At 52.4% G+C, this 16,087-nt stretch overlaps 1 protein-coding gene across 1 annotated transcript in view; it reads right to left on the minus strand.

The window, feature by feature from the left end:
- The window catches only part of SPEN (spen family transcriptional repressor), a 28,501-nt gene extending 18,651 nt beyond the window's left edge, over positions 1-9,850 (minus strand). Inside the window, exons 1-3 of the mRNA XM_053452622.1 lie at positions 9,607-9,850; positions 4,605-4,925; positions 1,430-1,903 (exon numbers count right to left, since the gene is read on the minus strand). Of these exons, the coding sequence (XP_053308597.1) occupies positions 1,430-1,903; positions 4,605-4,925; positions 9,607-9,689 (878 nt within the window). The 5' untranslated portion in view covers positions 9,690-9,850. The remainder of the gene's footprint in view (positions 1-1,429; positions 1,904-4,604; positions 4,926-9,606) is intronic.
- Positions 9,851-16,087: the final 6,237 nt, after the last annotated feature.

Below are 16,087 nucleotides of genomic sequence, written 5' to 3' on the forward strand. Positions count from 1 at the left end.
TAAGATCAGCGTCCAGCAGCCTAACACCGAGGGCAGCTACTGCTCCCCGGAACGGGCCGGACCCACAGAACACACGACCAGCTCCGTCAATGAAACCCTGTGTGTGTGTGTTTTATAATACAGAGCAGGGGCCGCCCCCCGAGAACCACCCCACGCAACGGGCCCCAACACAAACGTTTATTATGTTATAGGTGGGGGAGTCACGGGATATTTACGCCAAGCACTCGGCGCTGCGGTTATTTAATACGCCGGCTCTCGCCATTAATACCAATTAGGAACAGCAGGCCTAGAAATGCAACGATTTAAACGATGAAGACGGCGCGCCGGCTCCGGGAAGCCCCCCAACAGACTAGTGGACCCCAAACAAGAGTAAGGTCTGAGAAGCGTGACTATGGCGTGGCGTGCGGCGGGAGTAATCCCGTAACGTGTTTGATCCGTGCATTCTGCTGGGTACAGGTACGTGTGTAGAGCAGACTCATTGCTCCTCGTACAGGACAAATGGACTCCTCGCCTGCGGCTGTGGATTGGGATTTAAAATCAAACGAAAACAAAATAAAAACAAACTTTACATCCCGCGGACTCCGGTGCCTCGGCCTGAATTACCAGAAATTAATCCCCCCCCAAACCAAGGACCCGTTCAGCCGGGAATTCCAGTTCAATTCAGTCGACAATTCGGAGCCAACAGACTAAAGCAGGGGGGCCCCAGATAATCCCCAACATGCAGAATATCAGTGCTGCTCACCAACGGGAAAGGGGGGAAAAAAAAACAATTTATTCTAACGAATAAGCGGCATAAACATAAATACGGAGCGGGACGAATCGGCATCAAAACCATCCAATAACCAAAACAAACGAACACCAAAAAAGAAGCCACAATCTACTCCGACCTGCATTCCACAGAGCAACGGGTCTATTCCGCGGCTGGCCAAAACCCGGCCCTGGGGGCCATTAGCCTCAAATTACTGCATGAAGAGACACGATATGAACCAGCTCACTGCCAAAACCTTTGTTTGCCACGGACCCCCGACTGGTGCTAAACCCCCGTAAGGAAAACACAAAGTGAAATGTTACACGGACACTAAATTCGACGAAATCCTGTACTTTCCCAAATTTTGGGCGGACGCAGCGAACCGCACCGAGGTGCAGAAACCCCGATCCGCAGCTTTAATGCATTTCTGGACACACGAGGCAGAGGCGTTCCCGTCACAGTAATTGCGAGCTCCGGGGAGCATCGTACGATTCAGAACACAAGCAGCCCGGATACAGAACCGGATTAATAATCCTCAGACTCCAATAACACGTTCCAGACCAAACAGCAGCACGGACCGCGTGAAAGAGCATTTCACCGCTTATTATTATTTTTACTCTCTGGAGACAAAGTCCGCCGTTCCGAGTAGAATAAAACGGGTCGCCTCTGCCAGGAACCTACCTGTCGCTGCTGGTACTGCTGCTGCTGCTGAGAGAGTCGCTGCTGGAGGATCTGCTTCGGGATCCGCTGCCGCTAGGCGATCTCGCCGGCCTGGACGCCTGGCTAGCCAGCCGCTGGGGGGACTGGTTCCTGGACTGGGACGAATGAGGCGACCGGCTCCTGCTGTGCTGGTAATTCCGATCGGGGCGTCTTCCTCGTACCTCCCGGGAAATGTCATTCCTGTAGATGTCCCTGTGCACGACGCTGGGTAATGTAAACGGTTCCCGCACCCGAGACTCATAGCGAGGATCATGGGCATCGAAGCGCGTGGGACTCCGACGAGAATTATAATATATCCCGTGCTGCAGTGTCCGTTCCCGAGGGTCTCTATAGTAATCCTGATCATAATGTCTCGTGCGATCAAATCCTCCCGCTCCCCTTTCATGGTGTCCATAGGCACTATGTTCATAAGAACGCTCCCGTGTTTCAGAAGCCCTGCATCGAAGGGGGAAAAGGGATTTTAGGCTAAACGCAGCAGAGAAATGCAACAAAACCATTTCATGCAAACACATCGACAGTGAGATTTAACGCTATGCATTTACAGAAAACGACCTATCAGGCGTATAAAGGATAAAAAGCCAGCGTCCTCGGGGAGTCTAGGCAACGATCTGCAGGCTGCAGGGCTTTCATGGCCAGTGGTCCTACGGAACGTAAGGCATCGGGGGGGGTGTTAGTTTTTGGCTATGGGGCAGTTTAATAAACTCCTTTAGTTTACAGAGCAGAAAATGTAAAAGAGAAAGAAGTGAAGAGGCTAAAAAAATAAAGGTTTTTTTCCAGTGGCCATGAAAACTCCACTTCAAAGCCCGAGTGTTACTGGTCTGGACTGGGGAGACGAGTCTTCATCCATAGACAACGTCCCCGGAAGGTACAAAGTATACGATGCGTCCATCTATGCATGTAATAGATACATATATTTGTGTGTAGGAAACATCAATAAGGCTGGTGAGAATTATTTTAAATAGATTTAGACTGGTTATTGGGTATTTTTAAATATCAATTTGTAATACTAATCGGCCCCCCAAAAAAGTATCTCTGCGATGTGGGGGTTGGGATATATACTGCAGAAGAAACCGGTTTTATATGTTGTATTGTTGGTACGCGTCTCATCTGCCGTATTAAAATGTGGAATTTTCTCTGACTTTCAGAATTATGGAAGTCCTTATTTTTTTTGGGGGGGGCGCATGTTAAAACGTACTTCTCTCGTATAAATTCTTAAAGAGTAACCTATCTGTGCACAGCTCTGTGGATGTGGAACAGTCTGGTAATGAATCAATAAGGGGTTAATCTAGGAAATATTAAGTTACGCTTTGACATAGAACTTTGGGAAGCGACTTTCTTGGAGGAGCCACCAACGGTTAAATAAAACCCGCGACACGATGGACTCGTTGCTTAGCGAGGCAAGAGCGGACGGATATTTTAGTGTTAACTACCTAATTCGCTTTGTGTGTTAATTGGGCGGATTGTGGTGATTTGAGTCACTTTAGTCTGTCTTCTGGGTGCTTCTTTATTGGATGATGAAGGAAATCGGGGTAAAAGACTGATCTTCGGTTATTGTCCTGGCTACTTTTACACCTTGTTGGTTACGGCATGGCATCCATTCTCTTCGTTAGCCCCGGGCCCAGAACTTTTATGGTTTAACCCTAACCCCCAGTCTGTCCTGGGCTTAAAACACATTAATCTCGGCTCAGGGGGCAGCCCGAGGAATCCCCCGTCAGTGGATACGGGGAGGGTTTACCCGTCAGTTTAGTGGAAGGAAGTGTGAGAAGCCTTTAAATGCTCTAAGCTACGGCAAACACACCGGCGCAACGGCTGACATTTAATATAAGGGCTGCAGAGAAGAAGCAGAAGAGGAGGCAGACCGGTAAGCTGAGAAAACTAATGACTTTATAACATTATCTATTAGTACTAACGTCTATCGGGGTTAGTGGAAATAAAGGGTGACGTGGTTAGGAAAGTGGCTAATATACACAGGGCAGCACATACCAACCTTTTCCACGCGAGGAAACACCACCTACAATCCCACTTAAATCTAGGGAGTGATTTGAGAACATAACTTCCCCAATTTGGTCCCTTTTTATGGGTAATCCACCTTCTCAATGAGGCAAAAGGGCAAGGGTTTCAAGTGACACTTTTGATGAACCAACAAGGAAAAAAAAAATCTTAGTGGAAAGACCAAAAAAAAATTAAAATGTGAGAAAAAAAAAAAAAGACAATCCACAGAGGAGCGCTCCATCGTATGGTTAAAAAACAGTCCTAAAACTTCTCCACTCGTCCGCTGCGGGTTTCGGGAAGAAATGCGTCCTTCAGCATTCAGCTGGTAAATTGGTCTTGTGGTGGAGAACGATCCCAGACATCCATATTAAGGTCTAAATAAGCCGTTCATTCGCATGGTAACGCTCTACACGCCCAGACTCTTTTCATATCCATAGGCCAAAGATAAAACCAAAAAAAAGGTGGGGGGGGAATAGGAGGTTCCGCGCAGGATTCATCCGATATCACGTTGCTTTTTTTAATCCAATGCACCGATGTTCTGAGTCACTAAGTCTATATTTTACACGATAATCCCCGTTCCGTAATTCCTTACAACTCCAAACCGTCTAGTGGCGGAGCGCTTCCCTAACACAGAGTAATCCCCACGGGAGCAGAATCGCTGTAGTTCCAGCACAGAGTCTTCGGTCTTCCGAGGAAACGAACGTAGAATCCACACGGCTCTCGTACGGCGTTCACCACCAACCCACTTCCAAACGTGTTAAAATCTACCAGCCACCGAACGCGAGCCCTGTACACGTTAGCACTCCAGGGCCGGACTTCACCTTATTGTAACTCCAAGAATAAATCCATAGGTGGAGACGTAGTATCCACAGAACGGTAACCCGATAAGAATTATCCCAGAATCCACGCCAACCAACGAAAGAATCTAATCACCAAACACACATCCAGCCAGCTGCAGGAGCAATCCATTACGGATCCACAAGATCCCACCGATTAGGAGAAGCATCACTTCTGTCTCCAAACCCAAGAGGAAGCATATTCGTTTCCCAAAATCTGAAATCCATCGGGGGGCCCTACACCAGTTTTGTTTTTTTGTCACCATATAAAATACAAAATACCTGCCTAGAGAAACCTTGGAACTTACCCATCCACTCTCCGTTCATAACGTCCTTCCCGTGCATGAAGTGACTGCGGGGGGCCGTAAGTCGGCCCTCCGCCACCTCCTCTGAACCCAGAAACCTCTCTACTACGAGATGTTATGGAAACTGTATCATCCAAAACGCGAGCTGCACCCGGGATGGTGCCGGGTTCATTATAATCCGTCCGTAGGTCTCGGTCACCCATTTTATTAACTGCATTGTGAGCCTTCTGTGCACTTTTGATATCCACAAAATCCACGAATGCTGCCACGCCGCCATCAGATCCCCTTTTCGGCAAGATTTTGACACTTTCAACACGTCCATATCTGCAGGGACAAAAAGAAGGCAGACAGAAGTCATTAGAATCAGCTTGGACTGACCATACAGCTCATCCGTCCGGCACGTGACGAGAAACGCACACAGGCGGGACGCACAGGGTTAAAACAGCAGTTAGGTCACATAAACCAGAAATACTGACTCATCATGTTTATCAGCAGCACAAGTGTTACAAAAAGTACCCATTCAAGTAGTTTATGAAACATTTGTACTGTTTTACAAAGACCCCCCCATACTTTAGTATAATTTGGTGACCCGGCCGCCGAGGGCGCATATCCCCGGGGTGTCAGCGAGCGCCGCTCTCACAGATACACGCCGAGCCGCTTCACACACATCTGGAAGTTATTTCCGGCCGCACTCTACTCGTTCCACTAAAAGAGGGGGAAAAAATAGAATGTGACGTTATGGAGTCTTTCTCCAGCAGCCAGACCGGACTGGAAGCGGGGAACCAGCGGAGGTACGAGGGCCTGGAAGGAAGACTCCCATCACCTCGCCGGATGCGGCCGTCTGCGCGGAGCGTGCCGCTTACAGGAGTTAAAACACAAATGGATTGTAAGCTTCCTTCTGTAGCAGGCTGCATCTTGTCGAAGTTTGTAACAGCGTATACATTACAGACGCGCTATAAATACACGGATCGCTTCGCCAATCGTACCATTTGTAGCGCACTCAGGATGACCGCCGCAGAGCTGAACACGTGACGAAACGCCCCGTCCCGGCTACATACTGGATTTACATGTAACCCCTGCGGTGCTCGGGCTGAGAAAGCATCACAAGAATGTGACTTCAGAAGCAGAGGCGAAGGTCAAGCCGTTTAAATGCCGGGGCCTGGAAGAGACCATTAGTCCTGGCACGAGAAAGGGTCTCAGAACACTAAACGGTATAGTATCTTCCAGCATTTAAAGGGTCACCGGCAACGGCCGTCCAAACATAACCTACAGCTACGCCTCACAAACCGGCTACCACTGAAGCCATACTGGAAATACGCGCAACACGGAAGCCGAGCGTCACAGAGCGAAGAGTGGCCCGACAACACGGAAGCCGAACGTCACCGAGCGAAGAGCGGCCCGACGAGCCGGCAACACGGAAGCCGAGCGTCACCGAGCGAAGCGCGGCCCGACGAGCCGGCAACACGGAAGCCGAGCGTCACCGAGCGAAGAGCGGCCCGACGAGCCGGCAACACGGAAGCCGAACGTCACCGAGCGAAGAGCGGCCCGACGAGCCGGCAACACGGAAGCCGAGCGTCACCGAGCGAAGAGCCGGCAACACGGAAGCCGAACGTCACCGAGCGAAGCACGGCCCGACAACACGGAAGCCGAGCGTCACCGAGCGAAGAGCGGCCCGACGAGCCGGCAACACGGAAGCCGAGCGTCACCGAGCAAAGAGCGGCCCGACGAGCCGGCAACACGGAAGCCGAACGTCACCAAGCGAAGAGCCGGCAACACGGAAGCCGAACGTCACCGAGCGAAGCACGGCCCGACAACACGGAAGCCGAGCGTCACCGAGCGAAGAGCGGCCCGACGAGCCGGCAACACGGAAGCGGAACGTCACCCAGCGAAGCGCGCCCCGACAACACGGAAGCCGAACATCGCAGAACGAAAGCGTTTTGTTTCCTGCGATCATTAACCACAACTAAAAACCGGGGTCACCAAACGGTCTAAACTTCCCGCGGCTTCCAGCAGAGGCCGGTTCTACGAGGACGCGGGATGTATTTTAATTAGAAACGGATTATTTTAACAAGCGGGAAATATAATAAACCCGGCGGATTAATGCCGGCCGTGACTACCTATAACCGCGCACTGCTGTAACGGCACATTCACACGGCTCTACGGGAATCCCTTCCGCCGGGCCGACGGCACAGAACCAGCGGGAACTTTCCTTCTATGAAACGACGAGGTCAAAGCGAGACCACCGAGTCCCTTACACACGAGAACAAAGACACAGGGGCAAAAAAAACATTCTCTGCAAAACGAAAACGCGTCCGGGAAGGATCAAACCCAAATCACTGAAACTTCGGGCGTCGCGGCACAAGACCCCCCGCGTAACAACGGGATGCGCCTGTAATATGCGTTTCGCACATAAAATCAGTGCCATTTCTGACAGCGAGAATATTGCCCCTCTACAAGACAGCGCCGTCCAGCGCAGACCATCCCGCTACTAGCACCACATTACGGGGCATTTCAGACACTGCCGCGAGCGTAACGCAATCGTCCAGATGTAGTAAGCGGGGGGGGGGAGATGTGACGTTTCACCGTTTATCCCCTCCAATCCATCCACCACAGCCCCCCACAACCAGAGAACAAAGCCCCCCGCATTCCACAACATTCGCTCATCGGCACAGCGGCATTTCCCCAGGGCCCCTCAATCTGTATTTAGCATGCAAAGCCACAGTAAACAAACTACGGGTAACCGGAGAGCGATTCAGATGGAGAGCGTACGAGAGCCGGGCTTTCACACCACAAAAGGATGGATTAATGCTGATATCGGACGATAAAAGCCCTTCACGCAGGCAAACAAAGGGCCAAACACTGTTTATGCCGCCATGGAGACGATTGACAAGGAAAAGAAAGCGCGGAGCGGACATTTTGTGAGCGATCAGTCAGCATGGAGCTCGCGTTCACAACGGCAGCTCGCTATTTAATTAGCCTTACTAAGCCTTTTGTATTTTCTCAGGCTGGGGGATGGGTGGGAACCTGCACAGTATTTACCGAATATCAGCTACGTGGAAAAGCCCCACAAAGAAAGGTGTTATTCCACCCCAGCAACGACCTGCGGCTTTACGCATCTCTACAGTCAGTGGCGAGCCGTCAGCTATTGTAAGAGCCCGTCGCAGAGCCACGTTAACACTTACACGGCCTGTTAACACTTACACGGCCTATTTACACCCCAAATCAAGTCTTTAGCCCCCTCCTGCACAATACAGAATCCCGCATGCAGGCGCTGGGGCGAAAGCCGCCGGCAGGTACGCCAACGGGTGAGAAGCGTTATCGTGAGGGCTACCTGTAAATCCCACCCCCATAGATCTCTTAGCAACATCACCGTAGCAACCCCAGCACCATATTTAAACCCCTTTTTTACGTTGCTCGGAAAACCTAGCAACACGAGACACGGTTCGCTGGATCATGCAGAGTACAGAATGTCACGTTAACCTACAGCTCCAAAAATAACCCCCGCTAGAGGCAGAGATGGGGCAAAGAACGCAGACCGATGCCCAGACGGCCGCGGGTCTGCTCGGTGCTGGCTACCATATCAAAGAATAATCGCCTGCAGCCAGCACATCCCTGGCTTCGGGGGGGGGGGGGCTTGTAAACAGTGCGGGGTATTACCCTTACAAGGAGAGGCAGAGAAAGAAATACCCCTGAGCCAGGAGGACAGTCTCTTCCGTACACATAAAAGCCTAAACCCCACGTTACATCAGGCCATAAAGAGTTAATCCCGACCTGTGCATCAGCTTCCCACCAAAACCCTAGCCAGCAGGGACTATGAATGGCCGGTACCCGGGTCACATCCCCGCTGCCTCCACGCGGATACCCAGAGGGGGGGAGGGGATGAAATAATTCGCTGGCCGCAGAGAAAAGAAAGTCACAAACAATACGGCAGCCGGAGGGGCCGCTTTCTGCAGCTGCCGGGAGCCGACTCCATCAGGGAGCAGGGGCTCAAAGCACCCGCGTTACAGAAGCAAGGGGCATCTACAACCATCTACACAAATACCCCAGTAACGGCTTTAATAGCCGCGGCTTGTGGCCGTATACTCCCCCCCCAAGCTCAGAGCGCCCACCTTAACCGCCCCGTATACCCCCAGCGTAGCGGCGTCAACCGCCCCATATACCCCCCCACCACAGAGCGCCCGCCTCCACCGCCCCGTATACCCCCACTGCAGAGCACCTGCCTCAACCGCCCCGTATACCCCCCAGCGCAGAGCGCCCCATGTCCCCCCCATATACCCCCAGCACACCTGCCTCAGCCGCCCCATATACCCTCCGCACAGCGCAGCGTGCCCGCCCTGTATACCCTCTGCGCCCATCTCCACCGCCCCATATACCCACCACGCAGCATGCCCACCTCAATGGCCCCATATATCCCCCCCATATACCCCCAGCGCGCCCGCCTCAGCTGCCCCATATCCCTTTCACGCAGTGCGCCCATCTCAACCGCCCCGTATGCCCCACGCTGTTTGCTCCTCATAATGCTCCAGCCCGGCATCAAAATATCTCCAACACTTGCCGAGGATGGCGTAGTTATCCAAGGAAGCGACAGGATGCTGCGGGCTCCACGCCGGCTCGGGAATCCACAGCCAGGAAGCCAACACTGCGCGGAAATTCCACACCTGGAGCCGCGTACCTGCGACCCACTCACACAGAGCGCCGCCCTGACTGTCGCTGCTGATCCGGGAGAGCTCGGTACTATCGTACGGCACCGAGCACAGCCAACGTCACACAAACTACACGTAAACACAAACACTACCCACACACCTGAGGGGACATGTCACCCGCAATGACACGGTGTGCACACAGTATACACACAACGCATTCAGCACACATTCACAACTACACACATATAGCACAGGTCGCTGCTCCCGGGCGGGCCGTGTGCTCGGCGCCGGGGGTACCTCCCGCACGTTTACACGGAATGAGATGGTCTGGCTGTCATAGGCGTATCCGGCGTTGCTCTCACCGTTTAAAATGCTCGATAATCTTGTCGTCGCGCACGTTTTCGGGCAGGTTCCCCACCCACAGGTGCCTGGTTTCCCGGACCATGCTGGCTCGCCGTTCCGGCTCATGCAGACGGAGGGAAGAGCTACGGACGGCGGCGGCTCCGCATTGGCGGGAAGCTCTCCGGGGCTGTAGGGCCGAGTCCTCCGCCGTGTCCCGGTCACACACGCACTGCCAACCCTTGGCGCCGACACCGGCTCTGCGCATGCGCGGCCCGCACTGAGGTGAATGGGGAGCCGAGGAGGGCGGGGCCGTTCTGCGCAGGCGCCGAATGAACTGAGGGGGTAGGGGAGGGCGGGGCCGCTCCGCGCGCTGCTGTGTGCGCGGGAGGGAGGTGGCGGGCACTGGGCTTGCGCACGGGCACTGAGGCGAGAGGGGGAGGCTGCAGGCATGCGCATTACACGGGAAGGGAGGACGTGAGCTCAGGGTTGATGGGATGGGTAGCGAAACGCATGCGTACTCTTCCCTCAGCTTGAGCTGGGAAAACAGTGGGGGGAGGGGTGTCTCCTAGAGCAAGTCATTATATAAGGTGAAGGCGGGGCTGGCCTGGAGGTTTCTGGGTACTCGGAGATGAGGAGAAATGGTTCCCTCGCAGCAGCTCCCCTGCCTGAGGCGGGCTTCTGGCTGTTATACAGATATTGTGGGAAATCTGCCCATTGTGTCTGTGTTTCCTCAGGCCTGTGTGAGAAAGTCCCTGTACAGAGGCCTGCCCTTGGAAACAGGCTCTTCTCCCATTATTACTGCTTATTGATTTATATAGCGCCATCATATGCTGTGGTGCTGTACAATGAGTTTACAGGACATGACCAGTAATGCATCACATAACAGTTTGGAGAGAGGCAAAAGGTGAGAAGGCCCCGCTCAATGAGCAAAATAACCCGACCGGTGAAGCTGCCCCAACCCGGGCTGCCCATGAGTCACAGGGGAAGGCCCGTCGGGTAATTGGGATTGTCTGGACAGTCTTCCCTGAGGAGGTGCAGGGAGTTCAGACTGACCAGTAGCTGTAGGGGCATGGCTTCAGTCAGACCGTCTGCACTGGAGTAGGTGGTAGGCAGGATTTAATCTTCAGTGTTCTGTAGAGCAGAACATGCTGTATTTCAGTCTCTATATTTGCGTTGCAGCAAATACTTTGCACGTAAAGCCATCTCACACACATTAAAAGTAAGGCTTGTGGAACTGTGAGGACTGAAAACCACTTTAATGATTCCTATAAGCCGTCACGCAGCTTAAAGTTCCTTATAAGTAACGGGAATCTGCCCCCATGCATCATTGCTTGGTGTTATCTGCCCCTGTGCATCATTGGTTAGTTATCTGCCCCTGTGCATCATTGCTTGGCGTTATCTAACCCCCTCATGTCATTCCTTGGTGTTATTTCCCGCTTTTTTCCCCCCCAGGGAAATATTGCTGGTGACAGTACCTGTGTTATTAATGGGTTATATAATTGAGTAAAGCCTGTGGAATTGGAGAAAAATAAAGCTCAATCTAAGTTGTTCTTTGCTCCTCAGGGGTTGGACCAGTGGAAGGTCGGATAATGAACCAGATAAACCTATGGCAAAGTACTGTAGCAGGAAAAAACCAACGAGCCATTGGTAACGGTAATTGTGCCATTGAAGATTACGGCCTAGTAGCCAGGCAGATTTAATGCGCCAGGCACCGGACGTCACACATCGGGGAACGCAAGCTGATCCCGTGACACAAGGCAGCCGTTGGCTTTGTACAGGTAACCACGGACAAATCCTTAAGACTTTGTTAATGTGATTAAATGTGGTATGTGTTTGGAAACAACAAGTCCGTAGTCACCCGCTCGCTGAACTCGGCTGTAAGGTAAGTGCCTGACGTGGTAAACATTCACAATTGCTTCTATATTACGCTGAATGCTGCTGACGGGGGCACCCTAACCATGAACTGAAATGACACATTGCGCAAAATGGGCAAACAAACAAACAAAATGGGCAACAACAATGTATTTGAATATAATGCTGTGACATGTGCCATTCGTTCTAGTTATTTGGTAATAGTAGGGGATGTGACATCATACGGGCGTGATGGCGCTCTCAGCGTACAGACAGTCTAATGCCTAAATATGAGCAGCTTGGCTCAGGGAGAAGAACCGCAGACACAATGAACCTTTTCTTTCTGTATCATTAGTGATTCCAGCTGAAGTGTTCACCTATTCCCCAGCCCTTAAATTAATCCTCTTAATTATCAGCGCTCACTTTAGTATTTGCCTCCATTGTGCGTGACTCTGCTGCTCTCTAAATTTAGCCGCCAGCAGCTGTTCTGCAGGCCGGCAGAGATCTCCGCAGGCTCATGTTCAATGACATTGTTTATGCTGCTCCAGTCCCGGGACATGATACAGCTGGCAACCTTACGGTCTCGTCACTCCGCTTTCACCCGTCTTCATGTCACATGAACGGCCTGTAGAGTAAAAGGCCTCCCTAGTCCTGTCCCTCTTAGTAGCCAACTCTGACTGATCCACCATCAGAGCTCGATCTTCCGACTCGGCCCCCGGTGTGTAACGACTTCTGCAGACCGTGCCGGAAGATCGAGCTCTGATGGTGGATCAGTGAGAGTTGGCTACTAGGAGGGACAGGACCTGTGCCGGCTCTAGAAGGAGTCTGATCGATCACGTCTGGAGTTTGCCATGCTTTGTGTGGATTATTTCTGCTATGCTGGATGTTCTTTAAGGAAATGTCACGCATGTAACAGACCAATCCATGTCCAGAGGCCGCCATGTTATCCCCCCCCCGTGTCTGATGCAGAGACGCAGGTGGCACACACTGGAAAATCCATTCCGGGGGCTTTAAATCCCCCTCACCGGGGAGATCTCCTTTATTGCCTCTCTGGTACCAAGTGCTGCTTTGAATAGATTTGCATTGACGTTTCTAGTGACAAAATGCCCTCGGGTGGAAGCGGCTCACATACATATTCAGGTTTTTTGTTTCACCGTTTGGTAAACAAATTTCCTGCGTGGTACCGAACATGAAATTATTGCGAGCCGTCTGCTGGGCGTCCGCGCGCTCTGAATGTTGCCGGAGCCGGCAGGAAGGGGCGCCTGTGTGATTGATGATGTTTCTTGTTACTATTCACAGCACGGCTGCACCCCGACGAATCTCTGTAAATATTCGGCGCTCGCTGTAGCCCCGGCTTTGTTCTCTTTATGCTCCAAATGGAGGATCTTGAGTGTCAGGGAGGAGACTGTGGGATTTAGGACAAGCGACATGGCCCTCGACCTGATACAGTGCCAAGCGGGGAGCGGGGAGCGTGGGCCGTGTCGGGAAGCGCGTACTGCCGGCCGGAGTACAGCAGCTGTATTATTTATTATTATTTATTGATTTATTCCGCAGAGCCCATTATTGATCTGTCACGCCCAGGCCCAAGCCTTCGGTTTTGGTTATCCGCTGGTGGATGCCGTGTGAGGTGTGTAACCGCGGATCTCATTGAGCAGGTGGAACGTCCCTTTATTATCCTGCATTAACACTGAGGAGCTGCCCGTGCGGGGTTCATGCATGAATTAGATTTATCATGGAGGGGGGCGGCCGGAGATCTGCAGGGGACGGTCACTCATATTCAGTCGCTACAGACATGGGACATGCAGTGTTATTCACTATCGTGTCACACGCTGTTCCTTCAGGCTCCGGAAGATCTGTGTAACCATGGTTACAGAATGTGCTGCAGCTGAGCCTTTAGCAAGTAATAATATTGTGAGCGTGGTTTGGGGCCAGGGCCGGAACGTGCTGCGTGTCCCCACATATAGCGACTGGGGCCAGGGCCGGAGCGTGCTGCGTGTCCCCAGATATAGCGACTGGGGCCAGGGCCGGAACGTGCTGCGTGTCCCCACATATAGCGACTGGGGCCAGGGCTGGAACGTGCAATGATCCTCAACCGTGACCGGTTACGTGCAGGGAACGTTGCCTTGCGCTGCCTGTAACGCGCAGGGAACGTTCCAGGTTGGTGATTCCCGGAAGGCTCCGGTGACTTTGGCTTGCACGGTGCCATGGAGTGACCAGCTAACACCCGTTAATACCAATATCCTCCAACTGCACAGAAGGCTTTGGGGTCTGGGCTTTGTAAGCGTGCAGCTGTGTGTCTGTAGCCGGAGGGGGGGCAGCGTTTAGAAGGGCATTGTGGTGCGCCCGGCTGGCCACCTGTGTACAGGATGCGCATGCCCGGAACCTAGCTCTCCGGGGCTGAGCAGCGTGTGCAGGGACACGGGGACGCGCACATAGCAGAATACATCGGGGCCGGGAGGTGACGCGGGAGCGCAGTCCGGGTTTGCCGTGTCGTTGATTCGGTGATTTATTAATGTGACTCTCGTGGTGTAAGTGCTGCTATACGCTGCGTTGAGTTTAAGGTCCCGGGAGCTCGGTTAATTGCCGTCGTTAGCTCCGCCATTTTGCGATCTTCTGGAAGCTTCGTGTCCGCCATTTTAAGTGATGGATTAAAGGCGCGTGCGCACTACGTGGCGACTTGCCAACCACATCATGGCCGTAGCACTGTGGTTTATACCCCCTTGCCAACCAGACTATATGTAACACAGTAAGCAGCGATAATTAACAGTCTGTTTGCTGCGTGTCACAGATTTCCTTCTGGAGAGTGCCAAGTAAAGCAAGCAACAAAAAAGATTCTACCGTTTTTGTTATTCAGGTTGGTCTCCCCTGGATATCTTTTATTCCCCCCCCCCCCGTGATTTTAACGTACCCCATGTCTGAGGACATTCCTAGCTGCCTCCTGCACTGTGACCTCTGACCTTTACTGGGATTCTTTTACAACAGCACAGAAGAAAAGAAGATGTTTCAACAAAGGAATAAAAAAAATCAAAGTCCACTAGTGATAAAGGGCGTGAAACGTGCACGTCGCTCATTGGAAGCGATGCAATTACGGAGGGGCGTTCTCCAAACGGATGGAAATGTCAGGCCGGTGTATTCCGCACAGCCAGTACCCACTACCGGTGCCCTCTAAATGTGCCTGGGGGGTTAGATGTATTGTGATTATTGGAGTCTAATGATAAATATCAACAAGTCTTACTGTAGCCTATGCTGTAATGCCCCAGATTTCAGATTGGAGAAGATGATTGAAGGGTTTTGGAGCGCCTCGCGTGATTCATCCCGGAATCTCGCACTGAATGTTTTATTGTGAAGATAATTATAGAGTCGTTGGAGAAGTTTGTAAATCTGCTCATCTGCATACAATGGATTCCCGTGACCCGGACATTTGAAATGGTTACATTGCGTTTCTTCTATGTAATGAAGCGTGTCCTGGGGCCCGTGGAGCCATTGTATGTGCTTGTGCTGTAAGAGGGCAGTGTGACCTGCCCAGGGGTAGGCTCGTTAAACCAGTTTTTGTTCCTTTGTGGACTTTGTGTCCATTCAGCGTCTGTAACTGATATAAGGTTGTGTAAGGCGGTAACCGGCTCGGTTATTGGGAAAGGTTGTATTTGTTTTCCTTTGGGTTGGAAATGGCATTTGGTAACATTTTCGAGACCTGCGAGGTTACCCTGCGTGCAGCTGGCACCTCACATTGTCTTTAAATCGTTAATGTCTCATGGACACAAATGAGTTAAATGTCACATTCATGTAAAGCGATTTTTTTTTTTCAGATATGTGTATTTAGGTCGATCGGTTTAACCGCCCTGGAGTTCTGTGGCATCCGCCCACCGGTTCTTTGGCTGCGTTGCACGTTATGTCATCGTCGTCACGTGTTATTTGTTACTAGTTTATCTGTTTAATTACTAAGCATTGTAACTTCATATGTGGAGCAGGTAGCCCTGACGGTTAGTGATCGTGGGTATTCTCACCATGTAGTCTATCTGCACAGTGTTTCTGCACCTTAGCCGTGACCCCATGTGAGTGCCGTGTATCCATTTCACTGCTCCGGGCTCCCTGCAAATACATGGTGTCACCTTTCATGATTTCTGCATGCTCACTTTTTCTGTAACTCTGCCTGTAGGAGGCCGGACTCTCGGACCGTTGGCCCGGCGGTGCCAGGCTGGACTCTCGGACCGTTGGCCTGGCGGTGCCAGGCTGGACTCTCGGACCGTTGGCCCGGCGGTGCCAGGCTGGACTCTCGGACCGTTGGCCCGGCGGTGCCAGGCTGGACTCTCGGACCGTTGGCCCGGCGGTGCCAGGCTGGACTCTCGGACCGTTGGCCCGGCGGTGCCAGGCTGGACTCTCGGACCGTTGGCTCGGCGGTGCCAGGCTGGACTCTCGGACCGTTGGCTCGGCGGTGCCAGGCTGGACTCTCGGACCGTTGGCTCGGCGGTGCCAGGCTGGACTCTCGGACCGTTGGCCCGGCGGTGCCAGGCTGGACTCTCGGACCGTTGGGCCGGCGGTGGGAAACAGGATAGTGGACATTTTCTTTACAAAACCGGCAGCAATGTGCAGATTTTCCCAAAGCCGTTGTGCTGAAGCCAGCTTTAATTCCCGCATCTGCCGGATCCCGGC

This window comes from Spea bombifrons, chromosome 12, assembly GCF_027358695.1.
Source record: "Spea bombifrons isolate aSpeBom1 chromosome 12, aSpeBom1.2.pri, whole genome shotgun sequence".
In the NCBI taxonomy this organism is placed as follows: Eukaryota; Metazoa; Chordata; class Amphibia; order Anura; family Pelobatidae; genus Spea; species Spea bombifrons.